General features: G+C 36.8%; 1 protein-coding gene across 8 annotated transcripts in view; it reads right to left on the bottom strand.

The window, feature by feature from the left end:
* The window catches only part of LOC144977181 (WD repeat-containing protein 89-like), a 52624-nt gene that overhangs the window by 18976 nt on the left and 15177 nt on the right, over positions 1-18471 (bottom strand). For all 8 annotated transcript variants that reach the window (XM_078922101.1, XM_078922107.1, XM_078922102.1 and 5 more), the window contains 5 exons: positions 18024-18108; positions 15679-15728; positions 11980-12091; positions 8945-9008; positions 7091-7222 (listed from right to left, as the gene is read on the bottom strand). In XM_078922101.1, the coding sequence (XP_078778227.1) occupies positions 7091-7222; positions 8945-9008; positions 11980-12091; positions 15679-15728; positions 18024-18108 (443 nt within the window). The remainder of the gene's footprint in view (positions 1-7090; positions 7223-8944; positions 9009-11979; positions 12092-15678; positions 15729-18023; positions 18109-18471) is intronic.

Genomic DNA, 18471 nt, shown 5'->3' with positions numbered 1-18471 from the left:
TAAAAGAATTCTTTTATTTTGCGTTTTCTACATAATTTTCTCGTACTTCCGTATCTGTTATCAAATCTGTACTAAAATATGGAAAATCTGATTGGTTGGTAAGTCTGCGTTTGGATGCATTCAGATGTTTCTGTCTTTAAAAAAGTGTTTTATCTTATTGGCCCTCTCTGTTTGGCTATATGGTCATTCCATGGTATAGATCAAGGTATTCTGCTGATTGAACATTTTGCAGTGAATCTAAATCTTCTTGCATTAACACCCCATCTTCCCAATGCCCAAATGTTTTGTAAAGTAAGCAATTATCTGCAAAGAATTGGGGTGTCGCCTTCACCTTTTTGTTTTGCTTGTTTGTTTTTAAGGGTTTTATGGCACTTGCAACACAGTTAGGTTATATCAGCACCAGTAAAAACATCCTAGATTTACAATTAAAGCACCAAAGAAAAGTAAGACGAAGGAGAATGGTTCAAATAGGTAGCACATGTAGATTCCAAGAGCATACTATAATTGTTTGAAATTACATAAACATCTCATCCAGACACAAGCATCAGACCTGCCAACAAGGGATTTTCGGAAAAAGTAGTAAAATTGTTCTCACCAAAACAAGGAATAAAACATATCTAAAATATATAAGGAGGTCAGGAAGAAAACGTACTAAGTCACAGAAATCAGATATTGAAAAAAACAAGCCTTAACAAAACTCCTGTTGAGGATAGGTGACATAGTACCCTTGAATCGCTCGTATATTCGTAGATTTGAAAATTAGCAATTTCAATACAGGATCCCCACCATTTCCTTGAAATTTTTTTCAAGACCTCAAATTTTTTAGGACCTGCTTCTGCAGGAAACATGGATTCTCAGCATTTCAAAAATTGGCCCTAAAAGAGCTAAATTCAGTAGATAACTTGTTAAATATTCACTTAAATGAGTAATTATCTTATAATAATTCATAGTAAAGACGAATAACAATCTATATTGGCATATTTCATGTAAAATTTAAATACATTAAAAAAATAATTTAAAAAATTAAAAAATTGAGCTTTTATATAGCGCAATAACCACTTAACTCGAGGGACACCAGATGTTATTTCAGCTATGACTGACATTGATCCATCAATCACTGCTCTGTAGTCTATAACTTATGAAATCATAAATCAAATATCCAATTCTTTGTCCTGCCTAGTAGTTCATAGTAATCAAATTTCTTGATAAAACGTTGGTGGGATACTTTGTCAAAAGCATTCTACTTGCTTTCTGTTGTAAAGACCATCAGCAAGATTTTAAATTGTGGTTATAAGTTGAGTTTCGCATGACTTTCTTTTTTGGTGGTATGATGATATGTTATTTGACTCCAAATGATGGTTGTCACAATGTGGTGGTGATTGTAGTAATAGTGTTAGTGATGATGTGGTGGTGGTTGTAGTAGTGGTGGTAGTTATGATGATGCTGTGGCGGAGGTTGTTGTAGTAGTGGTAGTGATGATGATAAAGTGGTGGTGGTTGTAGTGATAGTGGTGATGATGTAGTGGTGGTTGTAGTATTGGTGGTAGTGATGATGTAGTGGTAGTGGTTGTAATAGTAGTGATGATGTGGTGGTCGTGTTTGTGGTAGTAGTGGTAGTGATGATGATTTGGTGGTGGTTGTAGTTGTAGTGGTAGTGATGATGATGTGGTGGTGATAGGTGTAGTGGTGGTGATAGGTGTAGTGGTGGTAGTGATGACAATGTGATGGTGGTGGCTTTAACAGTAGTGATAGTGATATTGTGGTGGTGGTTGTAGTAGTCGTAGAAGTGGTGATGATGTACTGATGGTGGTTGTAGTAAGGGTAGGGTAGGGTAGGGGTAGTGGTAGTGATGATGATGTCATGGTTTTGGTTGTAGAAATAGGGGTAGTGATGATGATGTGGTGGTGTTAGTTGTTGAAGTAGTGATGACGAAATGATGGTGGTTGGAGTAATGGGGGTAAGATTATGTGGTCTTGGTGGTTGAAGTAATAGTGATGATGTAATAGTAGTGAAAATAGTTATAAATGTGTGGTGGCGATGAATATGGCAGTGATTATGATAATTTGATAGTTGTAGCGGTGGTGATGATGATGTGGTGGTGGTGAGGTTTGAGGTAGTGGTGGTAGTAATGATGATGATGATAAGTGATAGAACTGGGAGTGGTGGTGACAGTGAAGATGATGCCATGATGATCATGATGACACTGGAGGTAGTGGAAGCTTTCCCTGGACCTGTAAGACTTCATCATTTTTTGATGGACAACCCTGAATTTTTGTACGGTGAACCCGAGTTTTGGCATCTCTTTTATCAATAAGCAGGTGGACTGGGGTGGGGGCGATGAGCTGGTGGTCGATGAATAATGGTGGTGGGCATGTGTTTTATGTATCATCTCAATTGCTATACAACAAATAAAACATCGTAAGGAGCAATGAAAATCAATATGAAAGCAAAAAGTGGGGTGAATTTCATTGCTTGCTTTTGACAAACTTTGTTTGAAATTGTGTAAATATGCTGTCAACGATGGTGGAACAAGATTATGTGTATCTTCTATTTATATTGGAGCAGTAATGAAAGTTTTTTTAATGTGATCATTGGCTTTTGTCACTCTTAACAAAATTTAGATGAGGAAGCTCTGTATCGTCTTTGATATTGCAACCAGAATAAAAATATGTGAAGTTTTGACAGATTGTTTCAATTATGAAGGCCAATCAAAAGATCTGATGATTGGGATGTAGCTCAACTGGAGCGACTTCTGCATAATGCTGCTGCACCAGTCAAGAGGCTTTGACTGAATAACTTAAATGTCTTTTTAATCTAGCTAAAATATTTGCAAAGAGGGATATTAAAACAATTATTTATGTCAATACATTGCAACATGTGTTCCACAAATTCAGGGGTTCAATGAATAAGAACAGAATTCCCACACTATGTTCTTCATTGTCTGGGCATCCACAGATTCAACAAACTAAACTGAGCGAAGAAAGAGAAGAAAGCAGAGAAAGTTGTCTTGAACTGTAACCATTGTGAACTCATAGCCTGATACTGACCAAAAGATTATGCCATAAAACAGAGCATGATCATGAAAAGAGTATTAATTACAGTGAGTTATATTCAATAGCTCAATCAACGGAGTCAATTATTTACTTGGGCATCATTAACAACTCACTTTTCATTTTAGTTTTCAGTCTTGAATTGTGACATAAATTTTAGATCAGACTCAGACATAGCCATGTACTCTCAAGTACTTGCCTATCACCCAAAGCAATCAGACCAAACAGTATGTGAGTATTCATCACAATATTATGACACACTGATGTCATGCATTTTTTTTCTATCAGTGATGATACTCACAAAAAGTCAAAAAGGAGGAAAAGTCTCGGAAAAACGGAAAACTCACCTAGAACATTCTTGCACCACAGGAAAGTAGGCAGGATGACTTCTTTTGAGTACTTGAAGAGTACTAGTGTGTTTTGGGCCTCTTTCTAGGTGGGGGCCCAACCTGTTTGGATTGCTTCTTTATATGAAGCTTATAGGCTGTTTTAATTGCCTTCTCCCGGACTGCCTTTGCTTGCTTTTTTGTTTCCGCCTTTACAACTGCTTGATCAAACATTTGTCTTTTTCTTTCCTTTTCCTCTTCCTGTTTTTGCAACTCAGCATGATACTTGCTGCGAGATTTTTTAATGCAACTTATCAGGACAGGATCAATTTCACTGTGATCTATGTCTTTTCTTTTGAAGATTCCAGGGCAGTGGCATTCCTTGCTTTCAAAGAATACTTCACCGTCTGTATGGCAGAGAATGTTGAAATATTCATGTTGCCACACTTGTCTTTAAGAATATCCTTCATTTTAAAAAGGAACCCTCTACCTGTGGGCCATGAAATATGGATAAGCAAGCCCTAGCCAGCTTTTGAAGAATAGGAAAGTCACTATTTCTATTCCACCACAAATCAACCCTTTCCCCATTAAAGTCCTTCTTGGTTATGACAAAATTTTTTATTTCCACCAAAACAAGTTCCATTTCCGTTTGAGATAAATAATGCCCAAAATGACTAGCTAGAGTGTTTAAGGCTTTGCCAATGACACTATGACAGGGAGCCTCTGGATCTAAGGCTGAAAGACTGACTATTAGTGGATTGTTTAGAGGCAATGTTGCAAGCAGATGTTTAGCACAATGCCTGTATGCCCTCGAGACTGTAATGAGGAATTCATTTCTCTTCTCATAACTTTTGAGAGTGTCTGAAGTGACTTTGCCAATGAAAATGTCCTTCAATTCCAGATTGTTCTCTACACTACCAACATCTAAGGATGCAATTTTCTTGGGGGAGATATCCACTAACTTTTCTGCTTTGATAAAACAGGCAAGGAACTTCTTGGTAATACTGATCTGGCTGTCATGTAACTTGTGAATCATAGGATCTTTTTTTTGAAACTGACAAACATACTCTTTCAGCATTGGTAGAGCAGCAACATAAAAGTTCAAATGGAGGACTGTCTTCCTACTGTTGGAAAATAACCTTTCAACAATTCTCTCCTTCCTCTGCCTTCCATCTTTTGTCATGATTTTGCATTTTTCCCTCAAAATTTCAAAAATTTGGTAAATCCTTGATTCCAGTTTGCTATTTTGTAGCCTTTGCACAATTGCCCTTATGCCTGCTCTGTGATTGTTTTGATTCTTAACATACGGATAATAAAAAAGGTAAAACATATCCAACAGTCTGAGAGTGGAAATTGACACATCATACACTGAGAGCCACCTGTGGGGAATGAACCTTTCTGGCACTGAAAATTTTACATCAAATGCTGAGCATAATTCTGCCAAAATCTGCTTTGACTCACTAGACCACTTGAAATCTGTGTGCAGGTCATAAAAAAGTCTCTCAACCCAGCCATTGAAGGGTTCACAAAATCTTTTAACAGCGTTGTGTATGTGATGGCACGAATCCCCATCCACATCTAAGAGATGTGGAGCACACTCCCTCAACCTGGTCTCAAAACCTGTTTTGGATCCTCTCATTACATTGCACGAATCCAGCAGACATGACTGGAGATTCGTCCATGGAATTGCATTGCTTTCAATAAGGTCCTTTACAGCCTTAAAAATTGAAGATGAATCCGCCTTCACTAGTTCAATAGAAGCCAGATGCTCAATCACAACCTCTTCCTTAATAGGACTGAAGTAATGACTAAAACAGCAAGTACTTTTTTATTGTTTGCAGATGTACTCTCGTCTATATTTAGAGAAAAAGGGCATTCCTTCATACACTTAACGATGGATTGTTTGAAAAAATCATTTATTCCATATTTAAGTTTGTATCCGGCAGAACAACGGTCCAAGCAAACATTAGAAAGAGCCTTTGGGTCACGGGAACATTCCTTTATGAGCTCAAGAAGTTTAGGTGCAGCCGAGAAAGCAATATTGCTTTCTGCCATCACACTTAAGATCATAGCCTCCATATTAGCAGTCCTATCGTTTATTGGGATAAGTCTTTCAGTCACTTTAGAGCTCTTAGAGGTAACATCAGTCACTTCAGTACCATCACCAACAGCTTTCACAATTTGTTTCTTAAATAATGGAAAAAAGGCAGTTTCTGGTTTTTTGAATTAAGAGCCCAAAGTGTAATTGGTCTTCCTGTGATCAACAAAAGCTACATGCTTCCCTGATTTTACATGATCAATCAGAGCAGTTTTTCCTTTGCTCCCATAGCTGATAACATCATTGCAATATGTACACAATGCTTTACCAGCAACATCAACTTTAACAATGCTGTCAATGAGTCGGATGTCCACATCCCCGGCATTTTTACAAGTCACTTTAACAACAGTTTCAAGCCACTCAAATCTAAATTTGTTCTTTACCTTACAGTCGACCTCTCTGGCACGGCTAACTTCACTTTTACCTAAAGGCTTCATTGTTTCTAAAAGTTTACTACAAAGTCACGATATCTAAAAAAAAAAAGAATTAGAATCCAGTCTAAGTCTAGAGCCCACGTCCTCATAGAATGAAACAAAAAAAAAGAGGACACACAACAGTCACAATATCCAAAAAGAATTAGAATCCAGGCCTAGATCTAGATTTTAGATCAGATTTTTCTAGTCCATACCGTTATGTGAAACAAGATAATGAAATGCGAGATCGTTCTGGCTGAATTTGAAAGAAATTTAATTCCTGGATGGGTATCGTAACTAGACTCCATAAGCAGAAATCGAGTTATTGACTACGCGACTACTGTAGGAAAGTTCGCATGTCCAAAAGAAGCGATATCGTGCTAGTTTTATTCTTCGATACTTAGGTTACCACATCGAACGAATAAACATGGTCGATGAACACTTCCGCAGTGGTGCAGTGGCGATGAAGCCCCGCAGCTGGATCGTTCAATTTTAAAACGCCCGGAGTCCAGTAAAAGTAAAAGGAGGAAATTTTTTATATATATATATATTTTTTTTTTTTAAAGGAGGTATTTTTTAAAGATTTATTATATAAAAAAAAAAAAGTAAAAGGAGGAAATGAAGGAAATATCCGCGGATAGAGGATCTGAGGAGGAAAACCGAGGAAAGGAAAGAAAACCGCGGATTTCCGCGGATCCGCGGAAAAGTATCATCACTGTTCTATTGTCTGTGTTAAAATTGTAAGTAATTCTCAGGATCTGCAGAGCTGATTGTTTCGGTTGATAGGCCAGTGCTTAGGATAGCTATGGTCTCAGGTTATAATTTTATGAAGGCTACATTCATGCAAACAAGTGCCTTCCCTCCTCCTTTCTTCCCCACTGCCCACACTACTTATGATATCCCCAAGTGTGGCATGGTGGTGTTTGATCCGCAGTGAATAATATCACTATATTTTGCGAATAAAAAGGCATGGATAACTTCATCAATCTACGAAATCTGGAGCCACAAACATTGAGATCAGGATTCATCACAGTTTGTATCCATCGTCTTACAGCTATGGTCACATATTCGTCGAAACAAGGATTCAACAAAATTTCTGACTGTCCTGTGTTCAATGAAAGCGTGTTACACTGCATTTTGAAATATTAACCCAACACAGTAAAAATTTTAAAAAAACATTCAAGATTTGGGTATGTTAACTTACAACACACGATTCAATATTGAAAGTCATCTGAAGAGCATCATCTTCTGTTGTTTCATTGACATCAAAGACACAAACAATCCCATCAGACCCTGCTGATGACAGCAAAGTGTCACTTCCTGGTTTAAAACACACCTAGAATATAAAAATGGCAAAACCATTCCTAAAATAATTCTAAAAGAATTAAAGTCAAGATTTGGATCTGAGCAGTAAAATATATAAATCTTGCGTCATCACATGAGAATTAATTTTTTATCATAGGGCAATTTTAATAGATAAATTTACAAAATATTGTGATTGATATACCTGTCCCCGCGGATTTATGCCATTTTTTGGGGGGCAAAATTATGCCAATATTATGCCAAAAAAAGGCAAATTATGCCATAAATTATGCCAAAAATCTGACATTTATGCATGTTCTCGGTTGCTTTTGTAACCCCCAAAGCCTAATTTTCACAATAAATATGAATACTGATAGGTTTAAAAGTTACATTAAGTTGTTTCGTTTCATTAAAAATAACTAAAAAGCAGAAATATATACCAGACTACTTGACAATGTAGAAGTACACTATTTTAAAGAACATTGATTTTAACCCTTAGCATGCCACACCAGCCTCTGTGGCAGTCAGAAATAGGCCACCCAAGGCAGAGTAGCGTGTTAAAATGGGTTAATTAAAAAAATGTCACCTAAAATAGCTAACATTTATATGGTCAAATGATTAGGAAAAAAAACAAGATATACATGAATAACAATTATTAAAAAAAAGAAACGAAATTTCAACAACAATATTTTATTTATTACTGGCAATATTGAGACTGCATTTATTTGAAATTATGACAAGAATTGTTAATTCTTGTGAGTAGAACCTAAAAAATCATCTTTGAAAATCACATGACTGTCTTTGAAAATTACCTTTCAAAGAAGTGCGAACTGCTAAAAATAAATTAAGAAATATTACCATCTACAACAAAGAATCAATGAAATTGTTATAATACGTGAAAACAAGACCCTTGAGGTTATCCTCACTCAAAGAACGTCTGTGGCCTGAAAAGACCAGGTTGTATAATGAGAAACTTTGCTCTGCATCAGCTGAATTCACAAGAGCATAAATATAGTTTCGTGCACACTTTGACAACTGAGGCAACTCATCTGCCTTGCTGTTCCAGAATATAGTGAGGTTCAGAGGCAACCCCCCAGACAACCGCTTGTGGTCCCACAGTTTCCCTGTATCAGTGAAACGCACTCTATGGAACAGCAGACAAACCATGCAAAGCGCTCTGAAGTCTTTGTCAAAGTCAAATGTCACCAATTGAGTTTGAAAACGAAAATATAAGGCCAACATTTTCTGCAAAAAAGAGGCAATTTTTAAAATAGCTTTTTGCAGATGGATGCGGAAGGGCACAGGATGCGGCCGCACCTTCCTGCAGGGACAGATATACACACCAAAGCATTGACCAGGTACTGTGACCTTAAATTAAGGCTTAATTCAGACATTCTAAATATAGCAAAGACGTGAACTTTTTACAGATATCATAAAGAAGAAAAGCTGTTTTATATATATATATATATATATATATATATATATATATATATATATATATATATATATATTATATATATATATATATATATATGAGTAAAAAACGACTCACATTCGTCCAAGACGGCCATTTCTACACACACACTATATATATATATATATATATATATATATATATATATATATATATATATATATATATATATATATATATATATATATATATATTTATATATATATAGCATGTGTGTGTGTGTGTGTGTGTGTGTGTGTGTGTATTTGTGTGTAAAATTTTACTTAGTTTTGAGATACATACCCTGGTAACACCGTCATCATGACTTTCTGTATAAGAACCAAGGAGGGTAGATGCTCTTCTGTCCCTGTTTAATGATCAAAGAAAGCCTTTTTTTTTTTTTTTGAGACCTCAATATATTCATATATCATCATTGCGAGTCGTATCCCCAAACAAAAGGTAATAGTTCTGGCAGTTTTTAAAGCCAAAGGTACATTGGATAGACGTCAGAGTCCATTTTCCAGTTTCAGTTACAATAAATATGGACAAAGTATTACTTATTTTGACATCTGTGGCTAGTTGAAGCGAGTCCAAACTTGAAACAAAATTCCAATTATGATTGATGACAATGATCACACAACGTTTGCATCAGCTTATATCCTTGTGGAAGGCACTCTACACACTTTACTCAATTCAGATAAGAATAACTAAAGTCAGTGGCAGTCATTGTAAGAGTGTCATATTGGCGCCTAACTGGAGATATATTGGGGAGATAACTAAAGACTATTGAAGCACAGTGAGCATAGTTAAAACATAAAAAAATACATGTTGTGTATTGGGAATTTAAAAAATTTATACAAAAGAGTACGGCTTCCTCAAACTCATAAGAATGTACCAAATATTTTTCCTTATTATTCTTTGTTATCATTCCATTCATTCCTCAAACTAATTTTTACCTTGAACACGATTTCCTCAAACTAATTTCACCCAGCCAACATATAAAAATCATTTTAAAAATTAATTAATGAAATGTGGGGATCCTGATAGCTCAGTTGGTAGAGCACTTGCTTCACACTCAAAGGGACCGAGATTGATCCTGGGTGCAGTCGAGATTTTTTTCTGACCCCCTGTCCACCCAGCAGTGATTGGGTAGCTGGATTTGGAAAGTACTTTGTGATAGACTAGCATCCAATCCAAAGAATAGCAAGCAATTGCTATTGTCCGTTCCACGCTATAGAAACCGGGATAAACTCTGGCTCCATGGACCTAATGACTCTGAAGGACTAGTTACTTTTAGTTAAATATTTTTTAATGTGCCCCGTGATTTCGACCACTGATGATTTACTGTTGACAGTTACATATGAGTTACACACAAAGACTGGGACATAAACAGCGGTGTCCTAATTACAATACAAAAACCAGGAAAAACGAAAGGACCCGTAAACAACCTGCGCCCAATAACATTACTGAATACCATAAGAAAAACACTGTCAACTATTGTCCTCAACAGAATAAGACCGAAAATAGAAAAATATCTATCACATAGCCAAAGCGGGTTTCGCCAAGACCGAAGCACATCGGACGTTGTATGGACACATAAATGGTTGGCAGCAAAGGCACTCAAAGAAAACATATCCATAACAATAACCGGAATCGATATGTCCGCAGCCTTTGATACGATCGACAGAGGAAAACTTTTGGAGATATTAACAGACATAGTTGACGAAGACGAGCTCCGAATAATCCGATTTCTCCTCAGCAACACAAAGATACAACCAAGGATATACGGGGCCACAAAACAGACGCAGTTCGAAAGTAACATCGGGACCCCCCAAGGAGATAGTCTGAGCCCGATTCTGTTCACAATATACTTAGAACACGCTCTGAAAGAAGTTCGAAAAGTCATTCCAAAACCAACGACTCATATTGAGAATGCAATCCCTAGAGAAATCGCCTATGCAGATGATGTCGATTTTATTGGATCAACACCAGCAAATATAGACATCATACAAAATACCCTCATGAAATATAACCTCCAAGTCAATGCCAATAAAACCGAATTTACAACAATATTGAGGAATAAAGAGGAATGGAAAAGAACAAAGAAAGTCGGCTCACTAATTGGAGACACCGAGGATGTACAAAGAAGAAAACAGCTATCAAACGCCGCACTCAGTAAACTCACCAATGTATGGATTAGAGGTGACAAAATAAAGAGAAAAACCAAACTGAAACTGTACCGTGCTCTTGTAAAACCGGTACTTCTGTATAACTGCGGCACTTGGGCGTTGACAAAATCCGAAGAAGAACATCTGGATGCCTTCCATCGCACACAGCTAAGAAGGGTACTGGACATCAAATACCCAAAAAAGATCTCAAATGAATCACTCTGTAAGATCACAAAAGAAAGACCAATCTCCCTTGACATTTTACAACAACGATGGCAACTTTTCGGTCACATACTACGCAGGGACAAAAACATACCAGCTAACCAAGCCATGTCGGGATACTTCCAAAAACACGGGAACCTTTTCAGAGGAAGACCGATCACAACACTCCCTGTGATCCTAAACAAAAACCTCACAACACTTGGACAAAGCATTAGTCTCATAACGGCAGGGGACCTTGAAAATCTGAGAACCCTAGCAGAGGACCGGCAATATTGGAGACAACTCACACAGGAAATACTGGAAACAGCCAAGGCGACCCGATCTTTCGGTCGAGACGCGAAAGGCATCTAAGTCAAGTAAGTCAGTTACATATGTGTGTATCTACCTACACTGTAGGTGTGTGTATACAGTATGTTACATATGCAAACACACAGAGCCACTTATAAATTTCCTTTGTAACATGTCATTTATAAAGTTATCTCCTTCAATCTATCAATAAAGCAATTTATTCACCCTCAAATGGATATTCAACTTAGGGTCTATTCCAAGACTGGAAATATCACAGGTGTCAGCCGCAGTGCTGCAAATTGAGCATGGAAGAAGTGGCTTGCTGAAGCCCAATAACACGGTGATATTAAAACTAGATATCCTTAGGCTACAAAGACCATACCACTGAATCACATTTCCCCTCCCCCCTCCCCATCAAATTATGACAAGACCTGGTTTCCTTGAATTACGGTTTCCTCAAACTTTTTTGCATGTCTGAGGAGTTTGAGGAAACCGTGCTGACGTGGACCAATATTACGCCCATCTACCGTAACTGTGCAGAGTGGATTAGGAGTCTGAAAAAATTATGCCAAATCATGTGACAATATGGAACTTTACCGATAAGTCAATGGGACCTCAAATGTCCTGATGCGTTTTTAAAAAAAGCATTGACATACATACCAAAACAGTAGATGTGTGTCTTGATCCTCTGGGGTCTCCGTGCCAGCACAAAGGAGGAGGTCTGAATGGTTGCTGTCAACACAAAGAAACTCATGGTCTCCTTTTATTGGGGCTGGTTGGAAAAAGAATTCATGTGACAGACATGTCCAAAGCAATCAGGAATGATGTGAAATTCTTAAACGTTAAACAATTCGATATTTAGGTATTGAATTGGCTATTTTTATTTTGTAATATTTTAAGAGAGATTACAATATGAAATAAAATGGTCATCATCTACTAACCCATCTTGTATAATGAAAAATTGAAAACTGCAACAAAGGCTGATTATTTGGGCATAACACTCGAGGACAAGTTAAGATGGAACCCACATATTGAAAAGATATGCAACAAAGCCAATAACACCCTTAGCTTTCTACGTCGGAACCTATCATCATGCCCCACAAAGTGGAAGAAAAGTGCTACAAAGTATTTGTAAGACCTGTTTTAGAATACAGCAACAGCATATGGGACCCAGTTACATCAACATCGATCAATAAGATAGAAATGATTCAAAGAAGGGCCTGTCGATTTGTCTGTAATGACCACAACTGACAACAAAGTGTAAAAGACACGATGGAGCATTTATACTGGACCCCACTTATTGAAAGGAGAAAGATGCAAAAGCTGAATATGTTGTTCAAGGGCCGATGGGGAACCGCCACCACCATATTAGTACAGTGAAAAACCACGGAAGAAAAGAAAATGCATATGCACTGCCATATTCCAGAATCAATGCGCACAAACAGTCGTTCTGCCCCAGTATCATTTTCGCATGGAGCAACATTCCGCAAAATGTCAGAGCAACCAATAACCAACAATATTCAATAGTTATCTCAATCAGTTTAAAACAAATAAATAGACATTACGTCAATTCCACCCCACCACACCTAGCTGCATCAGCTTCATCACATGAAGCTGCAACTATTTTGAATTAGATTGGATTGTAATAGCTAATTTAGTGGAAAAACCTGTAATTCTCATTACACAGAATTTTTACTATCAAATTCTTGGGGAAGAAATGGAATAATAATAATAATAATAATAATAATAATAATAATAATAATAATAATAATAATAATAATAATAATAATAATAATAGTAATAATAATAATAATAATAATAACAGTGATGCCAAAACTCCGGTTTCACCGGAAATAACTCCGGTCTGGAGCAAAAAATCCGGGTTCCGGGCAAACTTCCGTCAAATTCCGGTGAGGTCAATTTGTTCCAAGGATCCCCCCCACCCTCCAACCACCACATCATCATCACTGCCACTACTACTACAACCATCATCACTACCACTACTACTGCAACCATCACCACCACATCATCATCATCACTACCACTACTAATACAACTACCATCATCATCACTACCACTACTAAAACCACCACCACCACATCATCACTACCACTACCACAACCACCACCACTACATCATCATCATTAGCACTACTACTACAACCATCACTACCACCACCACATCATCATCATCACTACTACTACTACTACTTCTACTACTACTACACCCACCACCACCTCAACATTATCATCACTACCACTGCTACTACAACCACCACCACCACATCATCATCATCACGACCACTACTACTACACCCAATACCACATCATCATCATCATCACGACAACAACTACTACAACCACCACCACCACCACATCATCATCATCATTACCACTACTACTTCAACCATCACCACCACCAATCTCCAACCATAAAATAAAAAATTTGATTTGTTGTATACTGGAAGTTTAGTGTGGTCAGATGAAGACCGTAGCATTCTAGATAGAGAATAGACCTAGGTGTTAACCCATGAAGACAATTAAAGCAGATAAGGACGATCTTGTATACAACCCTTTCTTTCACTGGGATTCAAAGCAATTCAAACAGAATGGGCAGCGAATGTTTGTATTTCTTTTGTTTTGTAATCAATTTTGCAGCACTATTCTGAATTGTTTGAAGTCTTAAAATGTCATCTTTAGTTATCCCAGCCAAAGAATTACAATAATATAATCTGATAACAAAGAAAGATAAAGAAAAAATTTGGGACATTCAATGAGTTTTAAAAAAATATATTGAAGTAAACCATACTCAAGAGTACCAAAACAAGGAAAAAAATTGTCTCCCTCTCTCAGTGTAAAGCCATGTATATATGTATCATCTAGTATCCGTCAAGGACTGGCTAGAGATTTACCTGGCAAACTAAACTGAAAGTGATAAATGCCTGTGTATAGCAATGGTGGTTATGGAGGAGCAGTTTACCTAATTGATGGGGTTTTTTTTTCCGATTTGGGGGAAGTTATAATAATTTTCTTTTAAAGAGCCTATAACTGTCATGCTTGACCTTCTTACTCTTACCAGTAAAGTCTAGACTCATTTACCCCCCTCCTCTTCGACCATCCATTGATGGTCTGCGCAAATTTGTCTAGACTGACGCCATAAAAATAGGAGTGTCACCAAAATTCATGCAACTGAGCAAGGGTGTCAAAATATGACACAAGACATGATGGTGATTTTTTCACGGATCCACCACTTGACCTGAGTTTTTACCTGATGAAAATGTTCGACAAGGCAAAATCAGCTGAAAATTTCTGAGAAAATCCCAAAATCCTGCAATTCCACATGCAATTATCACCACTGATTATAATGAATATATTAAGTAATTAATTATCTTTTTAAAAACAATTTTTTTAAAAAGATTCAAATTCAAACAGTGTCCACAAAAACATTGCATAGCAATGTGGATTTATTCATGCGTTAAGATTTGGAGCTTGAAAATATGGAAGAATGAGATTTATAATGGACAAAGATTCAACTTTAAAAAATGTAAAACCTTAATTAGACTTCAAGCTTTGGACAGGGTCTGTTTACTGTAAATAAAAATGTTTTGAGGGGCAATTTGGAATACAGAAAATATCGCTCCTTGCCCGAGTAAACAGCACAGTGGAGTTCTCCTACGACAACAAAAAAATATGAGTTCAAATTATATTCATCATGAATAAAAATGTTTGTGTTGATCGACCTATCATTCAATTCATTGAACAATCAGCCATGTTTGTAAATAGCAAACCTGCCTACTTCAAATTGAAAAAAATTGTAGTTTTCATCCGGATAACACAGTAGAATTTATAGCTACTGTTTAAAAATTATCAATTTGTGTTTAAATACATTTAATTAAAGCTTTAAACTCCTTTATATATGAGCCCTGGCAACAAAACTTTGTTTCAATAAGTTTATTGCATTAAAGATCTACATATAATTGTTAATTTGGGCCCGAAAATTCATAGTTCTGCGAAACGTTAGTAGTAGTAGGCAAGTCTGAAATAGATAAACCTAAAAATTCTACACAAGAGATAACACTAATATTACATAAAAATTAAATCTTTTGCTCAATGTATGAGATGACAATCAAAGGAACAAAAATCTTTAAAATATATTTTTGTATCACTGTGAGGGAATTATCAAATCTTATCATATCTAGAAATTGAATCTTTTTTTTTTTTTTTGCTTCTAGTTCTTAACCAGCACTAATGGCTGATGGGAAACAGAGGTAAACAATCATAAAGTCAAAAATGTTTTGGACTAAATGTACAACAGTACATAGACTCCATTTTTATCAATGATTAAAAACAAAGCAATTACCTTTCAGCATCTGAACTTCTTTATTACTTTTACTTCTAATATCCCAGCACCTGTAAATATAAGAAAAAATGCCCTACTTTTTAAGGCTGTGAAAGTCTTATTAGACCATAGATGAGATACAATACCAGAAAAGAAATAATGAAAGGACCATGTCACGAAATGTAATGAATATTTTCTTAAGTTTATTGTGTATGCTAATCCCAATGTTATTCTTAGTTCGTAATGTCCCGATGTGATGATCATATCGCATTCGTCCTTTTGTGGTTGACTTCTCTGTAATAGATAAAGGACCATAGGGACCTGGTGTTGCGTAGAACCGTTTTAGTTGCTTTAGTTTGAGGTCGGAAATACTATGTCACAGGTCGTGGATTTTCCCGTGAGTCATTTCCGGGCACACAAAGAGAGACCATTTCTTTAAGTATTTCTTTTCTTTTAAAATTCTGTTTCTTGGTTTTTGTAAAACTTTCATCCTCCCCAGTCACCAGTTGGCCGTCCGACGATTCGGACGTATTTTATTCTCTATGCAAAGTTCAGCCGATGCTGTTTTGCAAGAATTTTACTTCAGTTTATTAAAATCAATTGTGATTTTAATTGTTACAGGCCTTGTGTGGGCCTGTTGATTTGGGGCCAAAGCCAAAGAAACTATTTCATGAATTAACTCTAACCCTGTTGAATTTTGGGTGTAAGACCTTTCGTCTTTTTTGATTTGTGGCCAAAGCCAGACCATTTTAATAGCCTTATCCTTGGCCGATGCCAGCGATATTATACCCATCTATCTATATTGATCATATCCGGCCAAAGCCGTGGACATTATAGTATTATTGTTATAAAGCCGACGCCTTAGATTCCAAGAACACTCTTTGAGTTTGGACAGTACATGTTGTGACATTATAGAGAAAGGACGACAGACTGCATCATCTCGACTAGGGGAATAAGCCCTGACGTATCTGTGACGGACAGATCATATTTTTGTTCTATGTGTTCTGTAAAGGTAAGGGGCCCCACCTTCTTGTGAAATCTGTTTGTGACTTGTGTGTATACTTATTCATTGTTCCACGTTCATCGTTACTGTCTAGTGAATTGAATGATCGTCATTACATGTGCGAATGAGAGAGAGTGTGTGAGAGAGTAATTTGCATCAATAAATATGAAATATGAAAATTTACTCATCATTCTTTGATTGTTAGTTTGTTGGGCAGGTCAATTTGTTGGACATTAGCAACCCTTTAAGGCCATTGACTGGGACGGAGGTTCTGCAGACCACTGACTCACTCTTTGGCATTGTCACTTTGTGACAGACCAAAATCAAAATAAAAGAGTGTCTTCTCAATAAATTTCCACCATTTCACAAGATTTTTTCTCCCAGCAGGCCATATCAAGACAAACTTCTGTATCATGGATTACAAGTTACATGTCAGAATACTATTTGTAATATCATTTTTCCAATTATCACGAATTAGGCACTGACATCACACAATATCTTAATATTGATCCACTGACAACACAAATTATTCACTGACCACATACAACATCTTACTGCTGACCCACTGACATCACAAATGACTAGCTTGCCACATACAACATTTTACTGCTGACCCACTGGTACAACAAATGACTCGCTGACCACATACAACACCTATACAGCTGTGTGGTCTTGTGGAATGACACTCGCTTTCAGATCGGAAGGTCCTGGGTTCGAGCCTCGCTTGGTGCATAGCTGAGTCCTTGGAAAAGGCTCTTTACTCACATTCTCTCACAGTACTCAGGTGAAAAATGTGTACCTGGCCGTTAACAGCATTGTCTCTGTAAGAAAAAAAAATGTAATATCGCATGACAGGCGTCATGTGTAGTTCTAAATGTTAAGTGTTGCTGTTGGTCAGGGACTGTTTGTAAAGCACTTTGAGCACGTTTAGTGGATATTGCTATATAAAAGCTCAAGTTAAAAAAAAAAATCTCAAGTAACAAATGACTCTCTGATCACATACATCTTACTGCTGACCCAGTGACCTCATACAACATCATTGCTGATCCACTAACACCAAAAATTACTTGCTGACCACATACAACATCTTAATGCTAAGATACTGACCTAGATAAGTAACACTATTTACGTTAAGTAGACAATGGGACATTTTATTGAATTCTTTGTCCCCTTTTTGGAAAAAAAATAATTACAGACTTGTCCCTATTGCAGCCTTGATTTCAACCCAAAACCTTTCAATGACTTTTTAACAATGAAAGCAACCAAGTCAGAAAAAGTTAGTGTAATAATGTAATACTGTCTACCCTGCTCCTTGGGAAAAATATGGTTTAAATGCACAATTAGCCCCTAAATCCAATATTACCTGACAGTTTGGTCTGTTGAACATGAATAAAGCAAATTAGAGTCTGTCTTGCCAAATTGCACATCCATAATTCCACTGGTGTGTCCTGAAAATATTGTAAAGCTTAGCAATAATTAATAATGAAAGAAAAACTAAACTAAAGCAAACAAAACAAAACAACATCTTGAAGGTATTAAAGCACTTAAAGATGAATGTACGATGAATCTTCAATATCTCCTCCAATAACTCCTGGTGGAATACAATCTCAAATGAGGACCTGACAGCTAAAGCAGAGGTGGAGTGTTTGGAGAGTCTCATCAAAAGGAGAAGATGGCAATGGTTGGGGCATGTCTGTTGCAAACCGGATGAAACATTGACAAGGAAGGCTTTGTGATGGACACCCCAAGGAAAGAGTAACAGAAGCCGCCCTAAGGAGACCTGGAGATGTACCATGGAGAGGGACTTAAAG

This window comes from Berghia stephanieae, chromosome 7, assembly GCF_034508935.2.
Source record: "Berghia stephanieae isolate SIO BIC M18660-M18661 chromosome 7, UCSD_Bste_1.3, whole genome shotgun sequence".
NCBI lineage: Eukaryota > Metazoa > Mollusca > Gastropoda > Nudibranchia > Aeolidiidae > Berghia > Berghia stephanieae.
The sequence above is the reverse complement of the archived record's forward strand: the minus strand, read 5'-3'. Positions and strand labels throughout refer to the sequence as shown.